At 38.7% G+C, this 23561-nt stretch overlaps 1 protein-coding gene across 11 annotated transcripts in view; it reads right to left on the bottom strand.

Moving 5' to 3' along the window:
* DLG1 (discs large MAGUK scaffold protein 1) overlaps window positions 1-23561 on the bottom strand; it is a 152089-nt gene that overhangs the window by 106802 nt on the left and 21726 nt on the right. The window contains exon 1 of one of the 11 annotated variants that reach the window (XM_069865371.1): window positions 19560-20109. The exons of the other annotated variants lie outside the window; for them this stretch is intronic. Within the exon in view, the coding sequence (XP_069721472.1) occupies window positions 19560-19589 (30 nt within the window). The 5' untranslated portion in view covers window positions 19590-20109. Of the gene's footprint in view, window positions 1-19559; window positions 20110-23561 lie in introns of those variants that run through there. 11 annotated transcript variants of the gene reach the window in all.

The following is a 23561-nucleotide window of genomic DNA, read 5'->3' as shown; positions in this document are numbered from 1 at the left end:
TTGTTGCGTGCTAACAAGGCTGACACACAAAATGCTTTTAAACATGATTTGTTCGAGGTTTTATTATTTATTTTCTTTCCTTTATTATTTATCTTATTTCTTTTTCTACAAGTACGGGGTCCCTGCAGGTTTTTAATGTATTTACACATTGTAATTAATTGCATTACAGAATTTGATCAGAAACACATCTTATTTCTCTGCTTTTGTATCAAATGCTAACAAACCTTTGCAAACAGCTTCACTGAAATCATGTTAGCCATCACTTCTATTTCTAATTGTACTGAACAGTATTGTAAAAAAGCATTTAAGACTTCCAGAGACACCTTGTTAGATCCCCCCTGTTTAGGAGGTGACTGTTCACCTCTGTTTACACCTGTAGCAGCCTTCTGTCTTCTCCCTTTTACTTCATTTGGTTTTACCTGATAAGCACCCCTTGAGGCACAAAGTTTTATGTAGTGTAAAACTGGCATCCACACTTACAGCTCAGAAACAAGTAACTTCATGAATTATACTGAGACACTCATCTTTTTATAAATGTGGAGATTGATAAAACCAAACCTAAGGCAAGATGTCTGGAGAAAAAAAAAGTGTAACTCAGCCCACAGTAAACCTCAAAATAAACTTCATTTGCATGAGGACCTCTTTCTTGGTAGGACATCCAAGGACTACAGATGACAGCATTTCCACACTGTTATGCATGGTTTTCTTTCCACCATGTGCCACGACCTACAATTTTTCCCCAAACAGCCTCAGACATCATTTCCCACAGCAGCTCATCTTCTGTATGCAAGCACAGCAATAGGGGCGGGACCAAAGAAAAATCTCTAACTGCTGTAATGATTCAAAGAGTAGTGATTTTATAAGCATTTTCTATGAGGTAAATGAAATTTGAACACTAGTTTCATAACAGCCAATGTCTGGTGCAAACTGCATCCATCAGCACCTATTAAGGTCTCTTTGGCTTTACAGTTCTTGCTCCCTGAAGTATCAGATGACCATCCAAGCTCATTTTGAGAAGGCAGCCAAAAAATGTAGTGCTTGTTCCTGTGAGCTCCCGAACTGCCAGAACATCATTTGCACAGTATTTTCAGGCAAACAAGTTTATTTACAGAAAACACTATGAGCTGAAAATTCCCCTTCTAAAGGGTATCTCTGACAGGCATACATACTTCTGAAGCACCTTTCTGGGAGGTTCACAGGTAAACATGTTTGCAGGAGTTAAACCACCAGCCACTGTTGCACCTCCAGCACACAACACTGATGTGCATCCGCCCTTCTAAAGCTCAATACTCTCATATACAGAAGTTGCAGTGCCCACTCAATCTGACCCACATGTGCTGAAAATAATTATCACCAACTTCTCAAAAACAGAGACTCCTTTCTATTGTTTTGACACCAACAACAGGAAAATATTTTCTGGGACAATTAACATACTGTAAATACAGATGTGTGTGCTTTAAGTTTCCAAAACCCTGAAGAATATCACAGTCCCATCAGCTTCAGGAGGAGGATAAAATGTTACTTTAGAGAGAAGAAATCGATTAATAGTTGCATTTTTTAAAACTTGCCCCACAATGGCATTTAAGGCCAGAACAAATCCTATGAATAGAAACTTTTCAGTGGGTGTTCATGATTTTTCTCCCAGTTTATTCCAAGTCTTGAATTGTTACATATAAGACAGATCTAGGACATCCATCCGATGAAGTCCTTCATAAGTCAAGCCAAAAAACAGACAGTAATTTCCTTCCCAACTGGGTGACCATCGATATGGACACTTTATATATAAACTTACTTTTGGAGTTCTCTTCAGTTGAAAACAGAGGAAGAAAATATAATGCCACATCAGAGAAGGATCACAGAGGTGTCTGTGTTATGATGCCCTCTATATGGAAAAATAATCAGGTTTCAAAATACAAGCTGCAAAATAATGACAGACTGGAGCTTTTAGAAGCCAAACTTCACAAAACACAGACCTTCCTGACTTACCACCAGATAGAGGTACTATGTATTCAAGTGTCATTTCAAAGATATTTAATGATATTATTCCTCTGTCAGCCTCTGCTTCTTCATATTTCTAATACTGTAGGTTAACTGCAGCCAAACTAACTGGAGGAACAGAGGTATCCAAGGATATTGATAATTTGCAAGTTTCTTAAAAGCAGGTAGCAGGCAAGGGAATAAATATCAAACAATCCACACCAAAGGAAGGGGAAACAGGGAGGGGAAAGGCTCCCTAAGCAACAACAGGCAGCATTTATACAATGAGAAAGCTCTTAAGAATATCAAAGAGGAGAGAAGTATACTAAAATGCTATATAGTAACTTATATTAACTGGTAGCACTCCCTTACAAGAAGTTATAGCTTACAGCAAGTCATACTCTGTTAAGGCAGGTACATGGCCATTTCATATTTTGGAATTAAAAAGGCCCCAAGTGGTATCTCTTCCCTTTTTTCAGATGTTTTGGAAATGCTCAGGGGCATGGTTTAGTGTTTGATAGGAATGGTTGGACTCGATGATCCGGTGGGTCTCTTCCAACCTGATTATTCTATGATTCTATTTTAGCAGTACTGAAGCATCCCTTTACATATTTAGTTTCCACAAAAGAAGTTCCTGAAAATTAGAAAGGTTCCAGAATTGGCTTGTATGACTACCACAAAATGCAAAATTCAATTCTACTTATCCTGGTTGGAAACCACCGAAACTCGAAGAACATCTTCAAAACAGACTAGAAAAGGACTGAAAGTAAATGGTTCCCTTTGCAAGGCTTCAAGTTTGATCCAATAAAGAGGACGTAAACGGCGCAGACTGAAGCCTACCTGACCTCTTTAGATTCACTGCAGAAAATAAATTGCATTATATTGGTAACATTTGTGAGGATTAAAAAAATAAAGGTGACCGTATTCCGAATAGACTGTACTGTGATTAGAATACAGTTCAACTAGGAAATCCCTAAAATAAATACTACTACATCACTTCAAGCATACATAACATGCCTAGAGACAGACTGTAGTATTGACCCTGATAAGCACCCACTCAACTGCTTCCTCACTCAACCCCTCACCCCACCACCCGCCACAGAAAGAGGGAAGAAAATCAGAAAGGCAGATGCAAGGGGAGAGACCTCACAAGTCAAGATAAATAAATACGGGAAAAACAAGTGCGTACACAAGTGAGAGAAGTCAAATCCTTACCCACCTCCCACCAGTAGATCAATGGCCAACCTGAGCAACAGCTACTTTCTAAAGACATCCTCATTGCTGAGCATGATGTTAACAAATAAGGAGCATCTTCTCTGTCAGTTTGGGTCAGATGCTCCATCTGTGTCCCCACACAACCTCTTGCCCACCCCCAACCTACTTTCTATGGCAGAAGAATTCGAAGCAGAGAAGGCCTTGACACAGCCTGAGCACTATTCAGCAATACATAAAATACCGGTGAGTTGATCAACAGTTTGTCACAATCTGAAACACAGCATCATATGGGCTGCTGTGAAGAAAATTAACTCCATCCCAGCCAAACCCAGTATGAGTCTGGCCTGAAAACTCACTTAAAATGATGAAATGTGAGATTTTTGCATTCAAAAAACGCTGCTGAAATCACTCTTAAAATAAAGGCATGAGGTTATTCTAAAGTTATGTTTGATATGTTGCTCCCATCTGTCCACAGAGAAAGAAGTACATATATTTAGCCCTAGATAATTCCATTCAAACTCCATTCTAGAGAACAACAGACACAATCCTAAAGATAGAAGTGATCAACTATAAATCCCAATATGTAATAGGCCTTCTGAAAGAATCTAATCTCATCCCTTCCCCACACCCTCAATGAAACTTCCACACAGTTTGTATTTAATGTGGATAGACTCAACTCCAGTGATTGAGATCATTAGCAAAACAAGGTTATACATTCAGGGCTATGAGCAGTGGGGAAGACTGAATCCAGCAGGGCGTGATCAGCTGGGAGTGCTCCCCGAGGTGTAAAGACCAGGCTGGAGCAAGGACTTCATCTATCAATCTGGATTGTTCCCCATAGGACCCAGGCCAAGTAGGCTAAGCATAGCCTCCCCAAACATCATTTTCCTTAAGTATCTATTAACCTGAGACAGAAGGACAGTTTGATTCAGACTGTCAAACAGGAACTATTGTGGGGGGCAATGGAAAGAAAGCGACCACATCTTTGAGTTTTATTCCAGAATGGATAACATATGAAGGTCCTGCAGCTATTGAAGGATTGCTCAGAATCTTTTTGAAAGTGCTTTCTTCAGAGCAGCAGTTTTCAGTAGTGGAATACCTTTTATGCAACATAGCCAAGAAAAGTAGCTCTGTTGCTGAGTAACTCTCAAAGCATCATCAAGCATCTGTGCCTCCACTAGAAAAAAAAAAGGCACACAGGTAAAAATTAAGCAAAAATGAGGAAAAGGAAATATACTAATAATACTTGCCTTTATTTGGTGAAGACTTATGCTACTTCAGTTTCATTTTGGTAGCCATTCACACTTCCTTAGAATAACAACAACAAAAAGACTGCAATTTGACATGTTTCTACTCTACTGCTTTGATGTAGCACCAACAGAGGAGAGGCCAAGAGCTTTCCACAGCCTGTGGAGATTAAGTGCTTGCACAGTACTAATAAGTGTTTTATTTTGCCTCCACTGCAGACAACGCAAAAATTGCTTGCAGAGACAAACACCAATCAGTCCACCCGTCCTGCTGCTTTAAAAACAGTGAAAACGGAACATGTCTCAATTACAAAATAGTTTACTGAGAGATATTGTCCTGTTGATGCTCAAGTATCTGCCATACATTTCTGAGTACAGAGGACTGTCACGAGGTGCTGTAAGAAACCACTGTTTTCTAAGACTTTTTCATGCAACACAGTTGGTACAATGCTTAAGGGGGAAATTCCCACAGTATTATTTCTTCTATCATCCATATACATATGAACAAAACCAGAGATGACTCCTTCCTCTAAAAGGGAAAAGATCCATAATACTACTACTCAACTCCAATGAGTAAAAGAATTTGCCAGCCTACAGTTTCAGTTCATTGGCAACTCCATCACTTCCTCCACATTAAAATGCAAATCCTCTCACAGAAAAGGACCAAGATAACCATCTCAACCCAGATACTTAAACATACTGGCAGCTTTATTAACTGAGAACAGAAAAGGAAGACTGCTGTTCCCTGCAGGTTCTGACCCTTGCTGCCATTTTCCGGGAAACCAAAAGGTAAAGGGAAGAGTTGCCAAAAGGAACAGAATGGACAAACCAAGTTTTTGAAAGCCTCCTGACAGGGCCTCTTGAAGCTTTCTCATCTGGAAATTATGGACTCACAAGCAGGACAAACATGCTGTCATGTGGGTTGAGCCACTAGACTCAAAAAGTGACCGACAGCATGATACCTGACTAGCACAACACCCTGAGGACAGATCCTGGGGCCTATATTGCCCAATGTTTCACTAGTTGCTGGCATCTCGACACACAGCACACTCCAAGCAACTGACAGGAGACACTCCAGTAGTTAAAGAGGCTGATATAAGAAACTGCAAGACCTTAACACAAACCTCTGAGCTAGAGGACTGGGTCAGAAGGTGGTTCATGAGGCTCCACAAAGAGATGAAACAGTTTCTGCAGCAAGGACAGAACAAACCCATGCACTGGTACTGGGAATAACAGCTGTACCGAGAAGCATCTAATAGTTATGAGGGACAACAGGTTCAGTGACAGTGCAAGCTATAAGCAGTTTAGGGTAGAGCCAGTACTGCCAAGAAATTAGTATCACTTCTTGCTGGTTTTTACAAAGTATTTTCCCAAGCATTTCTGCTGCTGTTAGCAGATTCATTCTCGTATTCAGTGCTCATTAATATGGTAGCCAGTGCACTAATGCTCTCAGAGCTTGCACATAAGGAGGAAATAAGTAATTAACAGGCTTGAAAAAAAGCAACAGGGGGTGGTGTTATGCCTTTTTAAAACTGAAAAGGCAAATTACAACTTAATCATCATGAACAGAACAGCTTAAGTCAGAAGTGTGGGACTTGGTACTTGAACTGAACTTGAGTTCTTCAAAGGAATCTCGATGACATTTTCTTATAGCAGGTTCGATTATCTTAATTGCTTGCTCACACAATTAAAACACTTATTCTCACAGCAAAAATCGCTGTCAAATTAAAGCTGAACTTTGCCAAGAATTTGAACAGTGATGTTATACATACTTCATTATTACCAAGTGCCATTACCCACTGGATCATTGAATCCAACCATTCCCATCAAACACTAAACCATGGCCCTCAGCGCCTCATCCACCTGTCCCTTAAACCCCTCCAGGGAAGGTGACTCAACCACCTCCCTGGGCAGCCTCTGCCAGTGACCAATGACCCTTTCCATGAAAAATTCTTTCCTGATGTCCAGCCTGAACCTCCCCGAGGGAGCTTGAGGCCATTCCCTCTCGTCCTGTCCCCTGTCACTTGGGAGAAGAGCCCAGCACCCTCCTCTCCACAACCCCCTTTCAGGTAGTTGTAGAGAGCAATGAGGTCTCCCCTCAGCCTCCTCTTCTCCAGGCTAAACACCCCCAGCTCTCTCAGCCGTTCCTCATAAGGCCTGTTCTCCAGCCCCCTCACCAGTTTTGTTGCTCTTCTCTGGACACGCACAGAAGGCACAAGGAACACCCCTTATAAGAGAAAAAAAAACGTAACAGTACATACTCAATTGGCAATGAGGTCTGAACCTGATGAAAGCAATCTCCAGAAACACTTAAGAAATAGTTGTTTACTTTTAATTCACAAGTATGAGAGCATAGAGGTATTAAATCATAGTTTAAGATTACCAAAACATCTGTAACATTAGCAGCTTAAACTTACCTTTGCTTTAGATTTGTATCCACAGTTTATGAAGCTAACTTACAAAATATTGATCCTAGACTCAATAATACTTAGTGACCTTAGAGCCTCTGCATATTAAAACATGTTTCTAAACCACAGTACTTCAGCAGGAATCTAGGGCACACACACCAGTCCTTAAGAAACCTCAACAGCTGTTGGCAAACTAATTACAGAACTCAAAAACTGAGTATTTCTTCTTAGTATATTTTAGCAAGATGCAATACTTGGCTACAGAAAACAGTGCCTTACTTGAGCTTTGAAATTACTCCAGTTAGGACCCAAATACGTGAGTGAATGTGACAGCATGTTACAGCAAAAGTAGGTCATTCTGCCCTCCCATCTCCCCTCTGTTGCTTTTAAAACACCTAGAAAATAGTACCTTAACTAAAAAGATAGAGGAGTTTTTAAAGGACCAAGCGGAGGAAAGCTATTAGTGAGAAAAGTTCCAATTTTCAAAAAAGAAACTTGGAGAACACCATAAAGTATTGCTTCCCTGCACAATTTTGAGGTGATCACAAATCTTGCCTATTGAAAACATTTCTGATGATCTCATCTGGGAAAAATAGCAACAAGAACCTAAAGAATGCAGAGAATAAGAGCAAGGATAAAGATACTCAGTGGCTTCCACTTGAAAAGATGAAACTGACAAAGTTCTTCACCTTATAAAGCAAGCAGCAGAGTATGGGAACATGATATGAAATCTTTAAAAAGATGAATGGCATGGCGAAGGCATATAAAAAGTATTTACTATTTAAGGCAACATAAGCATTAACAGGCAATTAAATCACCCAGATGTTTCAAAGCAAACAAACAACTACTGTAGAACTAATCACCCGGGATATAGAACATTCAAAAAGGAACTTCAAAATTGTAAATTAAATATAGACTAAGGTCTAATAAAAGTCTATAAGTGTAATCTCAAAGATGCTGCCTGCTGGATTGGGATAAGAACTGAAGAGGGCACTGGTTCTTTACTTACAATGTTTTTCTTAAGATGAAATACCAGTCACGCTCAGAACAAGAGTCCTAAGATAAAAGAAGTATAGTCTCATCCTACACATGTTTTTCCATACATTAATTCCATGCATTATACTCTCCTCAGATTCTGTGAGCCAACTGCTTAGCAGAAATCAAGAGTTTTGCATTATTGTTATTTTGTCAGTAGAATTCCTTTTTTGTCATTAACCAGAGGCTGTATATATGTAAAGGTGACTTCAGGTAGCACATAAGAATCACATCTCACGCTAACCTAACAGAGAAGGTGTTTTCAATAGAAGCACAGGCAGAAGAGCACTCATCTTGCTCTCTCCCCACAGCATCACCACTTGATCCATCAATAAAGCAGTCAGGTCACAATAAGACAAACTTCGGTTCTTTACACTTAGGTTCTTATGCCACTTCCATCACTAAAGAGAGGCTTGTGTAAAGCAGTCAAGGAATTCAAGATACTATCTTTATTTGATGTAAGAGGGTGGTTTTCTTTAAAAAAAGAAGAGAAAAATCTTTAGAGAGCCTTTTCAAGAGCCACCTTGAACCTGGAAAATTCAAAGCTAGTAGAGTCCTACAATTTTCATTTCAAACTACATTTCCAGCTCTAGTCAAATGGTCTTAGTAATGCTTGCCATTTGAGCAAAAGGATGAAAGCCAAGATATAAGACAGACTTCTAAACCAGTGCTAAGAGAATAGTGACTCTTAAAAACAAAAAAAAAAACCAAAAAAAAAAAACCCAAAACCAAAACCATACACAGCAAAGTAGTCTGCTTTAAGCATATTTTAAGCCCGCACAAGCTATTTGTATCTGTTGTGAAATCATCTAAGACTTCATTTCTGCAAATTCTGTTATACTTCATCTACAGCTGAACTAAACCAACAGGAAGCACTACAAAGGAGAAGTGTGGCTGCTGCACATAAGAGACAGAATACACGAGTGGTTTCTGGAGAACAGTCCAGCATGAAGAACACAGAAAGGGTTAACCAAAGCATACCTAGGGCTAGTACACGGGCAACAGCACACTCGGCCCCTTCAGCAACATCAAATCAACTGGAGAGTATGGAGTTCAAGATGGAAGAAACCCTTGCCAAATGAACTCTCATTGAACTCTTGGTTCACAGTATTTGACAGTGCTTCATTCTGGAAGAGTATTGGTACTCTGAGGGATTCAATTTGCATCGCCTACTAGTAGTAGAACAGAGACTCTGATCTACTCAAGGCTTCCACCAGGCATCTTGAGCATTGATTAAAGAGATAGTAATACAATGACAAAGAGGAAAAACAAAAAGGGAAAAGGGAAAGAAAATTATAAAAGGTTTAATGCACTTGTGCACTGTAGTGTCTAAGCCATACAACACAAGGCAGGTCATAAAAATGCTAGAAACTTGAAACTTTACTTGATGTTATAATGGAAGTCATAACACAAAGCTGAGGACACAGTACTGAGGATAGTACTAGGGCTGCTGAGAACACACAAGTTTAAATTAAGAAAGGAAAAGGATACAAACAGTAACTGAAGTTGCAAAAGCCCTTTAAAATATTCCACAGAAGAACAGCGATCACCAAAAGTTGTTTAGTATTGCCAGTTCCCATATTACAGGACATCAGTATCCGGGCTAATAAGGGCTGAGATAATCCAATTTTAACATGAATTACCACAGGGATATGGAAGGTTATTAACTGTATAGAGGAATTCCCAAAATATAATACAGGAAAAAACCCATAGTAATATAAAGCAAGATTTTAAGGCTTCACGGTCACCAAACAAACAGCTTAATTCTAGCTCTGTGGTCTTCTCTACCTTTCAAAAAGGACAGCCTTACATATTTCAAATATCAGAGGGCTGAGAACGCCTTGCCAAGTTCTCAAAAGTATAGACACCCACAGCGTCCTGCTTTTGTCAGCCTGAGAAAAACATGTTATAAGCAGCAGAGGGCAGCCTTTCTCCATGTCCCTCTGCTTGTGAACAACAGCATTTAAAGATAAGGACGTAAAACAACACCCTATACTAAATATTCTTTTTTCCAAAGCCTTAACTTTCTAGGCTGTGAAGTGTATTTCTGTAAAAACAAATAAAAACCTCCACTAAACGAGGCATTCAAGCATCAAGAACTCAACTAAAGACAAAACCAGAGAAAAACACAAGGTGATTCTACCAGAAAGTTTTTAATTTCCTTCATTGTAGTCACAATCTGCTATCCAATTTGTTCCCACATGCTATTCATAAATTGCAGTGCAGTGGTGACTTGATACACAGAAACTCGTTTTGATTTTATTCTCTGAAGGAATAAATGAAGAAACATTTTAATTAATGTGAGAAAAAGTGAAGATTTTTATATTGCCAGTGAGTACTTTGGAAATTGAAACAATCCTATTTTGAAATTAACTTTGCTGTTTAACATGATTAGGTATGTATGTTTACAATCCTTTTTACAGGAAAGATACATTAGAACAAGCTACAAACAGCGCTTACACTATTTCAGATGAGTAACAAACCTAATTTTTTGATCCAACCTAATCTGATGCTTTTCCTTCAAAGTTAAGCAAAGTGAGACAGATTTTTCTGCCAGGTCTCTCAAACAACCCAAAACCTTCATAAACTTAATATGATCTTTAAAATCACCCAGCTACAACATAATGAGCTTGTGTTACCTCTATCTTATAAAAGGCTTTAATTGAACCAATTACTTTAGCAGCAAGGAACCTTTTGATTTCCAGCTTTAATTTGTTTTGGCTTAACACTTACTGTTCCCATTTGAACATCATCATGTTTGAAAAGTCACTGCCTTCTTTTGATTTTGGAAATATATTCCATATGTTATCAAGACTAGCTCTTCCAGCTTTTTCCCCCCCTACTTCCCAGACAGCACTTCTCTCACAAGTCTAATAGCGCTTCCAGCCATGCATGTACAATTTTCAGTGGCACTTGTATAACGTTGTATAAAATAGTACTCTTCCATTTCCTCAAAATACCCTGATGATATCCAAACAGTATTTCACAATCAATTAAAATACAATCAGGAATGACTGTGCTGCATCTAACCCAACCTCAAGCTTCCTTCCAGTCACCTAGATTCCAGTTACTTGCATAAAACCAGCTGTGTACATCAGAGCCTGTAAACAGCCTATCAGGAAGTGAGGAAATAAAAATGATGCATTTCGCACCATACAAGAGATTTTGCTTATTTCCACAATTTTTTCTATGAACAGCTTTTAAGATAGATTCATTAATAGTGGGTCACTCAGTTAACTACTCCTCATCTTAACTGGAATTTTTATAGCATATCAAGAGTCAAACTGCAATAAAAAAAAACATACAGCGGCTAAAGAATTCTTTAGCCATTTTCTTTAGGCATAAAGACAACAAAAACGGCAGGTAAAAAAAGTTTCCTATCATAAAATAACACTACATTTGCCTTCCTGAGTGAAGGTTATCATCAATGTTAGTTACAAACAACAGCAGAAAGGTAGTTTTGAGAGAGAGTGGGGGGTGTATGCATGTGTTGCATTTAGGTTTTATTTCTTTCTTTTAAATAAACTACAACAGCAACATCATCATTCTGGACTGCAGGGTTATAACAGATGTTTCTTCTTCATTTTGGAAGAGGCTTTTTGAGAAAAACTACCTGATTTAGCTACTACTGCATTTTCTGAACTAAAGTTAAAGCCATCAACGTAGATTTTTCAGACTCAGCCATGTAATGAATAGTTTCATTTTACCATATGTGATTGATTTTTTTGTTTTTCAAATCAAGAAGTAACAGATTGAAGAATAAGAAAGAAGAGTCCTTCTGGATAGAACATCTACAAAAAAATACAGGAATATACTACAAGTCAAACAGGCACAATTTTAAATTAGTACGTATCTTCAAAGCAATAATGAGCACGCAAAAGAGAATCTTTTAATTACAGAAGAAAAATGAATGAGGTTCATCATTATAACACTCCAAGGACTTCAACAAAGTTATTACAAACAAATAAAAACCGAGTGGAAGAATGCCAGAAGAGTGACTTAGTTCCAGATTCACAGCTACCACATTTGGCCAACTCAATCCCCCAGCAGATGCGAAAGCCTCAGGCAGAAGAGCCTTTGTAGCCTGCTTAAGAGAAAAGCTCTGCAGCCTGAGCTACACCATTTGTACATCACCTGTAACAAGCACAAAATGTAGTCAAAGAATTATGCAGTGTTGGTGTCTGCACCAGGTAGTAAAGGCACCCCAAATGTGAGTGGTCAAATACAACTATCACACTAACTTCTTTTCCAGTAGGAAAGAAACAGGCCACAAAGGAAAGAAAATCCACTGCAATGGACTGCTCCACCTCAATGGCACATTTAAGAGAAACTTGAATGGTAGCTGGTACACTCAGCCCCACCAAGATAAGGAAGGAGTAAAATTGTCCTCTGCATATATTGTATGTGGGCACAAGGAAACCCACTGTTCAAGTACATACAAAGACCAAAAGAAGGAAGTCATTATTGTTCTGTTTTCACACAATGGAGCAGAGGGAATCATTCTTACAGGCAATACTGTCATACCATTATTAAAACACCCAAAGGACTGTTCAGTCTCTGCTGGGCATTCAGAAAATCAGATCAAAAAATGCTGATTATTACTACCCACACTGACCTTTAAGACAGTAGCCCACAGTTACACTTTTAGTATGTATTAGAACTTCATTAAAACATGTCCTTCTCTCCTCTAAACGATGTGGCAGTGTACAGTAATTTAAACAACCATCTCTTCCAAAGGGAAAAAAATCCCAAAACAACCCAACAAAACCTAACAGGGCTGAATGTCACTTTGAACAGTGACAGTCATCTTCACCTGAAGATGTCTTCAATGTTTTCCTCTCTTTGGTCTGGTAAATACCAGTCCTAGGAATAAGATTCAAGTAATGTCATTACCACTTATGAAAGTATGACTAATACACACTGACAGTAAATCAGGCTATGATTAAGCCTCCAATGAAATGTAAAAACACACCTCATGTTAACAAAGCCATGGTGAAACCTACTGCATTCACAGAAGAGAACTGATCACACACAGTGCCAGCTAGTAAAACAAAACTGCCTAGCGACATACCAGATAATCAGCCAGGGAGCTCAGCCACCCCGAAATCTCACTTCAAATAAGAGAGGGAGCCTTTTGGGTATTTTTGCCATCAAGAAATCTAAATACCTCTGCCTACTTAAAGAGTCACGTTGGAGACCTGATGTCCAACCATGAACAGCATTACATTTATTCACCCACTGTTTTCTCCCACTGTTTTCATTACAACAGGAAACTATGCCAAAGCCACTCCCTCTGAGGGAGCGGTTTCCTGAGCAGCAGCTAAACAGAGCAAGCATTTTGATTTTGCTGAAGACAGAATAACTGCTCTCTTCCCCTTCTCCTTCTAAAAGCATTGAACTGTTCAGGCTTATCATTTTACCTGCAGCAGGCAGCTGAATCAACCTAACTGCTCAATACTTTCCAACTCTCCATCCCAGCAGCAACCTTTTCAAGTTACTTTTACCTACTAGCCAGCAGAAAAGCACACTAGGCTCTACTAGGTTCCTAGTAGGTGAGCAGTGTAGAAGAGGAGGTAGGAGCACTATCTCTAGCAGCAACCTTATAGATCAGTCCACTGTCACACACAATGCCACAGACTGAACTGTTCTCCCACAGTAAACAAGGACAGCAAACCAAAACTAATCAGGAATGAATGCTTCACTGTCCTGCTCCCATTAATCCCACTATCTGGAAAATTACTCAGGTTACGACCATCAGCTCTTCTGAAATAAATACACACAGTTCCAGGCAGGCAAATAAGAGTTGTGAAAACACTCTGAAGAAGTCTTATTTACAGGACTGCTTTCAGAGAGTTAATTCTCTTTTTTTTACTGCTGTATTGTCATCTCCAACCTAAATATATTACACATCATATTCTCAGAATCAGTCCACAAGTTGTATAACTCAACTGCTGGAAATATAAATATTTACAGGCTCTATTTTACAGCTTTATCTGCTCTTCATTTGATTCCTAACCAAACAAGCCTAGAACTGGTGCAGTAACCCAGTGTAATCATATGTTACTTATCTGCAGTATTAATTAGCAACTTTTACTTTAAAACAGGAGATGAAATAAATAGTAACTTAAAAACAAAGACTCAGGAGTTTCATGTAAGACTCATCAGCCTCACACAAGTACCTCAGGTACATGGTATCCAGTTTATTCAAGCATGCTAACTCAAATACAAACTTCACTGATGTCTCCGCCTGAGGAACTACACAATTCTAGTAACTTTCAATTTATCCATGAAATTACCCTGCAAACCTGCAGTAATTTAGAAAGAGGAAGCAGACACATGTAAACTAAGGTTATCTCTAGAGATGCTCTATATATGAAGCACATGCCGCAGTTTTTTTACCTTTGTTATGTATTTTACATGCATTTTGGTGAGACAATCCACTTAAGAGAGCATCAAAGATTATTACAGAGCAACTGCCTTCAGTCCTAAAGTGCTAGTGGCTTGGGACAATACCAAATAACGTGTTGAGAGAAAGATAACTGAATTTAAGAGAACCTTCTTAAAAAGAAGTTAAACACAGAAAGCACTAAGAACATAAACTTATACTAGTGATTAGCCTTTACTCTGTTTTCTCCTGCTTTCTCAGTAGAGCCTTTCAGATTTTGTATATCATCTCTATCATTTCCATCACCATCATGCTCTGCCACCTTCACCTTCTGTATCATTTTCTGTGTCCTCACTCATCTTCATCAAACCTATTTATCTTCAAAATTCAGAGAAGCCACCTGCAGTTCCACCTACTACGGAATCCAAAAAACAGTATCTGCTAAGTTCTTTAGCTACACCTCCGGGATTTAATCAGCTAAATGCTATCCTGTGTTGCACTGGGTTTCTTTCCCATGCAGGGGTCAGAAGCATGACCTCCTACCAAAGTCCATCCCTGTGTATTGAAGCTTTAGACTTTTTAAATGCTTGTTCATGACCACAAATACACGCACTTGGGCTATCTTTTCTCCTGGCACGACAAGATCAGTATTCTCTGCTTGTACTCCTTGGGGGTGCTGGTTGATGAGAAGCTCGACATGAGCCAGGAATGTGTGCTTGCAGCCCAGAAGGACAACTATATCCTGGGCTGCATCAAAAGAAGCGTGGCCAGCAGGGCGAGGGAGGTGATTCTGCCCCTCTACTCCTCTCTCGTGAGACCTCATTTGGAGTATTGTGTCCAGTCCTGGATCCTCACCATAAGAAGGCTATGGAGCTGTCGGAACAGGTCCACAAGAGGGCTACAAGGATGATCAGAGGACTGGAGCACCTCTCATATGAGGACAGGCTGAGAGAGCTGGGGTTGTTCAGCCCAGAGAAGAGAAGGCTCCAAGGAGATCTTATAGCGACCTTTCAGTACCAGAAGGGGACCTACAGGAAAGCTGGGGAGGGACTGTTCTCAAAGGCTCCTAGTGATAGGATGAGGAGCAATGCGGGGAGGGGCAGATTTAGACTGGACATAAGGAAGAATTTCTTGAGGGTGGTGAGGCACTGGAATGGGTTGCCCAGGGAAGTTGGGGATGCCCCATTCCTGGAGGTGTTCAAGGCCAGGTTGGATGGGGCCTGGGGCAGCCTGATCTAGTGGGACACGTCCCTGCCCATGGCAGGGGGGGTTGGAACTAGACGATCTTTAAGGTCCCTTTCAACCCAAACTATTCTATGATTCCTCGTTGGTTTTGGCAAACACCCTTTACAACTACCTATGGCATACATCATTCTCACATTTTGTCTCCTATTCCAAATGAAAGTTAAGCAATCCTTTGGTCTGCTGACAAGCATCCTTGATTTTGAGTTACCAACTATCCTAGCAGGCAGCTGTTGCATTGGCATTGCATTATACTTCAGGATTACATGCAAGAGTAATTTCATACCATCTGCTAACACTGCCAACGTTACTGATGTATAATTTTTCAATTCCCCGAGTTTTTATGGCGATTTATCTGCACACCTTTCTTCAACACTATAACCAGATGGCATATCAAAGCCAAGCAGTGTATTATTAGCACTGCTCAACTGGCTCGCTAGGTAGATAGCTATGATTTACGTGCAATCTAATGAAATATATTTGGAAAGCAATTTGTTTTTTAGTGAGAACATGAAATATTGGCAAAATGACATTCCTTGCCAAAACCCAACATGATACATCATTCACATGTGCCAACTCGGAAGGGCTGTTGTGGACTATTTAGCACTCACAGTATTCCTTAGGCTTTTAGCATACTGATTTCCCATATAACCAAGTTTCCATATCTTCTACAATTTTAAATTCACAACACTCTATATTTTGCTCCTTCACTTTAAGAAAGCATCCTCCTTTGGGGCCACCAAGTTTATACATAAAACCCTATATTTTAATTGTTTTCACAAAATTGCCCCTATCAAAATTTATTTCTTACCAACATCCGAATTTTTTGGTTTTATGCACACAGTACCTCCACAAAAGGTCATCATTTGCATTGTAACCTTTCCTCATGCTTTTTCAAACACCTGTTAGATCATATCTGGAATACAGGAACAAGGGGACAGCTACCAAGATGGTCAAATGGCTGAAGGACCAATGAAGAAAGGTTCAGGGAACTGGGCCTGTTCACCCTGGAGGAAAGGCAGCTTTGCAGGCGTGAGTAGCAGTCTTCTAATGTCTAAGAGGAGGTTACCCAGAAAACAAAGCTTGGGCCTTGTAGTGCACAGGACAGCCAGCCTTAAACTGAGAAAGGGCAAGAGGTTTTACAAGACCTAACCAAAGCCTTAAGTAACCTGGTCTGAATTTGATGCTGATGTTGCTTTAAGCAGGTAGTTGGACTAGACCACTTGCCTTTTGCACTTGCATTGAGTAGGTGAAGGGGCTCAATTCACTCAAGGAGGAAGTTCTGAAAACCGACAATAACAACAATGGGATTCTCTGAACTAGAGCTCCACAACCAAGTGCAGAAATCTGCAGGAATTACACAAACTCAGTGTCATCTTTCCAGCTTCAGCCACGCTGGCTGTAGTTGTGCTCCTGTGTTAAGCCACCATGCAGCCTCTCACCTTGTGCAGCTGCATCACTGTGCTTACCCAGAACAGCTGTGACCTGGAATTTATGAGGACTTGTGTCTTAAACTTAAGAACTCAGAAAAAAAATTCATCTTTCTCCCCAGTTATGGGCTGATCATCATACATGCTTCCCCTCTCCAAACACACCAGCTTTTGGCTGCTGTCAGAAACAAAGTACTGGACTAGACCAATATTGCTCTGGTATAGTTCAAGCAGCACGTTTCTTAGAATTTTCAAATAAAAATAGTCAAAACAATCATTCTTTTGCGCTAGCCTTACTAGAAATATTATTTGAATACATTTTACAACACTTGAAATTCAACTATTTTACCAAAAGTATACTATTGAACAAACATTCTAAGAATGACTGCTCAAAAATTAGTTTTTCTAGAAAAATCAATGATTTTCCATATTCTGTATTTTAAGTGCCGTGAACTCATTTCAAACTGTTACTTAAATAAAAATCATTACTGTAAGCTCAGCCCACGTGCCTGCTCTTAATAGTATCCATGGTTGCAGTGATGCAAATTAGCCTGCCCACATCAAACCAAATGTGCCCACATAAGGAGAAAAAAAAAATCACTGTATTAATCAGTTCTCTCAGCATGAGATTAGGGCAAAGTAAACCAGTTACACCTTAGAAGACAGGACGAAGTAGTTTAAGGACTTGTTTGTCCATCATGACTAAATCTTAATTCTGAATTAAGTAAAATAGAATTATTAAAGATTAAATTTTGAAAGAGTTTTCAAATTCATTAGAAAAAACCATCTCTATTCAGAAATAAAGAGTTAAAAAAATACTACTCCGTTCAAGGTAGAGAAAAGTCAAGCATTTAACACTAATATTAAGGCTATCATACATCTCTTTAATGCTGATTTCAAAACTGCCTAACTTATACGCATTTATTTTTATGTTTGAGAAGTAGGTTTATGAACAAAACTACAGAACATATTTTTCATTAGACTACAACATTCAAGTCAGCTGCACACCTTGTTCACAGGGAAGCAAACAGTTTTTATAAGCCCCACTTTAAATAACAGCTTTAATGAGAGCTATAAGGTACTACAGCACCATTTAGTTAAATGAGGCCAAAACTTCACATGAAACAGGCAGGAAGGATTAAGTGCTGATAACTCCAGGTGGAAATGCATGATCAGTCTAAGCCCATCTCAGACTACACTGTGTGGAAAGGATGATCTCTTCCTCTCCCATGCAGCATTTCCATGAGCAGCCTTACTGGCTTAGCACTGAGAGCAAGGCTAATCATACTGAAAATCAATTTTTTTTTTCCAGAATATATTTTCTGTTGACTTATCTTCCCATAGAAGTTATCTTTCTGCTCATAGACAAGCAGATATGGGAAGGTACACAATTGCACCAAATAAAACTAAAGTTAGGCAGTTCAATTACAAAAATGACAGCACTGCCTCTCCTTATTTTTCAAGGAATTACAAAAAAAAAGGTATGTAGAGATATAACTAAAGTCAAGGAATTAATATCCAATCCTAGTCTTACCATATAAAAGAGAATATTGTGAAAGTAGTAAAGCAGAAGTGCCACAAATAAATGCTATTAATCAAATGTGACTTAAAAGGGTACGTTTTGCTTTCAAAAAAAAAAACCTGACAGTTCAGACACCAGAAAACTCCTTTGCTGGTAAGTTTACCCATTCCAATCAGCCTGTGCTTCCCTGTGTCAAACAGATTGATAAGTTTGCTCACCTATTCTTTTACAAAAGCTATCACTAAGCCCACATAGTATTTCCAAAGATGTTTAATTTTACTATACTACTTGAGAAGGACACTTATATTAACAAATTTTAGGGTTTTAAATTATCCAGAACACTAGATGTCAAAGCAGCTTGTTAAAAAACTGTATCTACAGTTACTTGAACATCTAGGGAAAAGGGAGCAACATGAAACAACAGCTTAAAACTTGCAGATAAATACAAAGCTTCCAAGACACCAAATGCACTAAGTCAATGTTTCACTACTAATAAAATTTGACGCATAAACAGAATGTATTTTTAGCAGTTACAGGTGGACTGTTTTCAAAACAATCGTACACAAAACTTTATCCTAGCACAGAACTAATAACACTAGGCTACCTGGGTGTCTTCATCTCAAAGCTGCAATATGTCAAAATAAAACGTCTTTGAAATGAATCCATCCCTAACAGGACTTGCCAGACTCATCTTGTTCTCTTTGATGATTATTTTAAACATGTCCTGATAAAGGTTATGTAGAACATAATTTGGAATTCCTCCCTAAGAAATAAAAAGCAAACTACCATTTTAACATTTAAAGAGAGTGATTTTTTTATCTAAGAGTCTTGCTGCAGAACAAGGAAAAAAATTTCATCACTCTGCTACACTTGAATTTTTTAATATGTATATATAACTCTTAAAAGAATTAACATCCACGATTGTTCTTAGCAACAACTACAGAATTTATGTTGACAATCTGTGCAGTTCAAGTTAAAAAAAAATCAACTCTAGCAAATCATCAAGACATTTTTATTACAGATAGACAAAAACTGGAAGAAAGATTCAACAAGAACTTCCAAGACTGCAGGCATTAATCAAAAGCTTTATCGTCTTACCTTTGTTGTTACAATGCATAAGCAATCCATCGTTTCAGCATAGCAGGTATCTTTCCAAACATTTAAAAGGTTTATTTTCAATCACAGCTACACAACATCTCAACAGAATAAGAAAGAGCACACTTATTTAATAGTTAAAACAGTAGAATGTGTGCCAGGTTTCCCTTCAGATTCAGAGGTAGAAACACCGTGGAGGAAAAAAAAAAGCAGGCTAAAATACAAATGCTTTAAGTTTCATGAAAGATTATTAAGCTATTTTGATTATCTATGTCTGGAAAATTTAAATTTATCCTTGAAAATAGCCTACTAAAGATGCCAAATCCTATTCCATACCAGTTAAGTACCTCCTCGTAGTCTATTCCATATACTCCTCTTTCAGGATTACCTAACACATGAGCATCACAGGGAATCATTTGATGAAATGCAAAACAAAATTATTTTACAGAAAAAATCTCAATTCAGCTTTTCTTAGCTGGTTACAATTTCTAAGATGAAGCGATTCTTCAAAAATAGTTTTGGTTGCAAGCAAGTATTTCTCCTCTAATGTCATTTCAGCATTTGCAGACTGCAAAACAACTGATTTCTTAGGCAGTAATGAATGGAATATTCCATGTAGAACAGGGAGAGAAGAAAGTGGCAAGGAAAGAGTAATGCATATTGCAAGGGAAACGCTATTTTGAGCCTCGAATTAACCTAGAATTTCATTTCCTTTTGTAAGGCTGTAATGCAGTGGCAAGGCAAAGTTTGTGCCGGCATTGTTTCCTCAGCCTAATTAGCACAGCTGGCAAAAGTCATACTTGGGCACAAAAAACCTTCCATGTACTATGAAACTCTAAATTGACAGTTACATACATTCCTAAGAACCTTATTACATTAATTTCCTACAAGAGACTTTGAAAGCAACTAGTTGCCACTGCCCTGTCCTATCAGATCTCCCACTTACACCTTTGCCACAAACACAATGAAAATTCCATAGATAATTTCAAACTATTAAATCTGGTCCACATCACTTAGCTTTTACCCCAAGACTGACATCTAACCAAACTGATGACATTTCTACCAGCAAACAACACTAGAATATACCAAGTACATGTCTAGAGCATTCTCACTATTCCGTTTTAACTTTTCTTCCACTTTACTCCACTTGATTCCCTGGCTCTGCCATACATACAGAGAGGTGGGAGGGAGGCCAGAAAAGAAAAGTAAGAAATGAGGAAACTTTTCTTCCTAGAATTACACATTTTATTTTGAAGGCAGGTGGTACCTTTACAGGACAAAGAGGAAAAGGAGGACATTACTAAGTTCTTCTTCAATTTATAACAAAACACCACACCCCAAAACCCCAAACCGTTAAGGAAGAAAAGCTTGATTGTAGGCTAGTAAAAACAACTCCACTGATCTTGAATGGAATTTCAAGGTAAATCTTACACCATTCCACCACCAAGACCAGGATTGTTACTTTGTGTGCCCAAGGCAAGCCGGAGGTACTTTCCATTTTTACATTCTCTATGAAGTGTGCGAAGAACTTCTATGAACACATGGGTGAAATTTCACTGCTACAAGGCATCACTAGGAAAAGTATGCATCTTTCAGATTATAAGGCTCAACCCAGTCTGAAAGTTCTGGCTTCAGAAAGCAGACAAAAGCAGCACCAGTTAAGCTGAGGCAACTTCTCTCTTTGTCAGAAAAGTGGAAAAAAAACCAAAATTGCCATGTGGCTGAACACACATAAAGTATCCCACATACAAATAATCCTTGATTTTCAAGACTTCCATTGGGAAAACTGTAACGCTCAGGAAAATTAACAAAATGCAAGCATCCAAAAATGTACAGGAAGCTGAAAAAATGCATTTTTAGGTAACTTGGCACATCGGCAGTGTCTTGCCCAGAAACATCTTCAGTGACTAGTCCAAGACATGCAGTCAGTAGGAGCCCCAAAAGCGCACACAAACTCTGCCTGTCCCCCATTCTCTGTACAAAGGGCAAAGATCCATGATACTTTCTTATCACTCAAATTTCTCTCAGCCATCGTAGTTTAAGATTAAGCTTCCCCAGACTAATCCTGACTACAGCTATCTTACATTCAGAGTCAATCACCTTTTTCCTCAATTTTTTATTCTCTTGCCTTCTTTAGGACTCTTTCAGAGCTGAGTGTGATCATCACATTGGTTTTTTTTCCCCCCTTCCACTCATTATCATCCTTTTAATAAGACCCAAGGCCCATTGGTCTTATCATAGGAAGCACAATTTCTTTCAGGCTTCCAATGCAGGCTATGAGATGGGCACAAGAGACCTATCCAGAGAGGTGGGAAAAAGGCATTTATTTGCTGAGGATTTGTGGCTCAGACTGCTTACCATGAACTGGTACAGTAAACCCTTCAGCCCAGAGGGCACAGAGAGAAAAAGTCTCAGAACAAGCATGCTTGAAAAGTAATAACACCTCCACTGCCGAAATAAGAACATTAAGTACAACCAAGCTACATTGAAGCCCTTTACCCATCATCGCACCAGTACGACAGACTAAATGCCCTTCCTGATATCTGTCTGTATAGTTCTCTCAACCCATCTTCATCTAAGCACAAACCACAATGCTCTCACAGAACAGACTGACACCAGTCACAGAACATACTGGTAGAGCAAAAATTTTGTAGCCAACACCAATGCATGTTTTCATAAGTACAGTACACAGATAGACAAACACTCAAAGACAGCACTACATGCACAGGAGAATCTTGTAGCCCAAAAGCAGTTTCTGCAGACTGGAAATACTGCACGTGGTTAATCTCTTTTTGAATCCCTATTTCTAAGACTCAAACATCCATGAGATTAAGAATTGTCATAAGAAACAATAATATAGCTTCTTCAAGACAAATTTTAAAACTCCATGAATGAGCAAACATGGCAGATGTTGGCACGCAGAGGAAACAGCTTTTTCTAACCAAGAACTATGTAAAGAAACCAAAACAACTGCAATGAAACAAATTAACAAAATAACTTAGAAACTTTTTCTTTAAATTGTGTTAAGGAGGAACAGGACAGTATTAAAGGACATACAAAAACTTGAATCAAAACCATGAAATGCACAAAAAGCCTCATTTTTTCTGCACTGAAGAGCAAGACACTTCTACATAGCACTGTTAGCCATTAAAATCACTATTACTCTACTGAACTTGAGAGAAGCCCTGCAACCTGTTTGTGTTATTCATGCTTACTGAAAATAAACCTTTCTGGCCTGTCAGCTCCAAGTGATCTCAGTAACCATCGGCCACGTGCATTATATACAGTTTGGCCAAAAAGAAAGAGTGCATTTCCATTTTCCATTCACCACTACTTGTGACATTAATATTAAAAAAACAAAGGGTGAATCTCATGCGAGAGATACAAAGCAAAGGCAGTTTTTTTCCTTGCTTGGAATTATCTGCCAATTCTTTCAGGTTATGTTTAGCAGTCACATTTTGTGCTTTCACAAGCACACAAGCATACTTTTTCCACTGTGAGAGAGTCTAATCTACAAAATCACCAGATAACTAAATAATGGAAAATTTATGCATGGATAAAAACACACATTGAAATAAATCTTGCAAATGAAAGCAATGCTTTGGAAAAAACTGATTTTGCAGATAAATGATTTCTTAATCTATCCACAAATTTAAAGGTGCATTTGGTTATTATGATGCTAATTTGATTTCAAATTCTATGATAAACTCTACATAACACACAGCTGTCACAGGCGTAACTAGAGAAGGAGGCTCAACTCATCTTTGCCAGCTGCCCAGTCTCTGTATTTGAGGAGACATTTCCAAGACTCTCTAAAGATAAAGCACTATCACCACTGCATTTCCTTAACTCCTTTAGTAAAGAAAGCACTCAAATTGTGAGATGCTGTAATCTTGTTTATCTAGCTACCTTTTAACCAGGCTGCAAGATGTAATAATTACAAATAATTAAAAAATCATTAGATTCCAAATTCACAAAATTTTTCATAAGTTCTCTATTTACTTG

The sequence above is a fragment of the Phaenicophaeus curvirostris genome, chromosome 10 (assembly GCF_032191515.1).
Source record: "Phaenicophaeus curvirostris isolate KB17595 chromosome 10, BPBGC_Pcur_1.0, whole genome shotgun sequence".
Taxonomy (NCBI): Eukaryota; Metazoa; Chordata; class Aves; order Cuculiformes; family Cuculidae; genus Phaenicophaeus; species Phaenicophaeus curvirostris.
The sequence above is the reverse complement of the archived record's forward strand: the minus strand, read 5'-3'. Positions and strand labels throughout refer to the sequence as shown.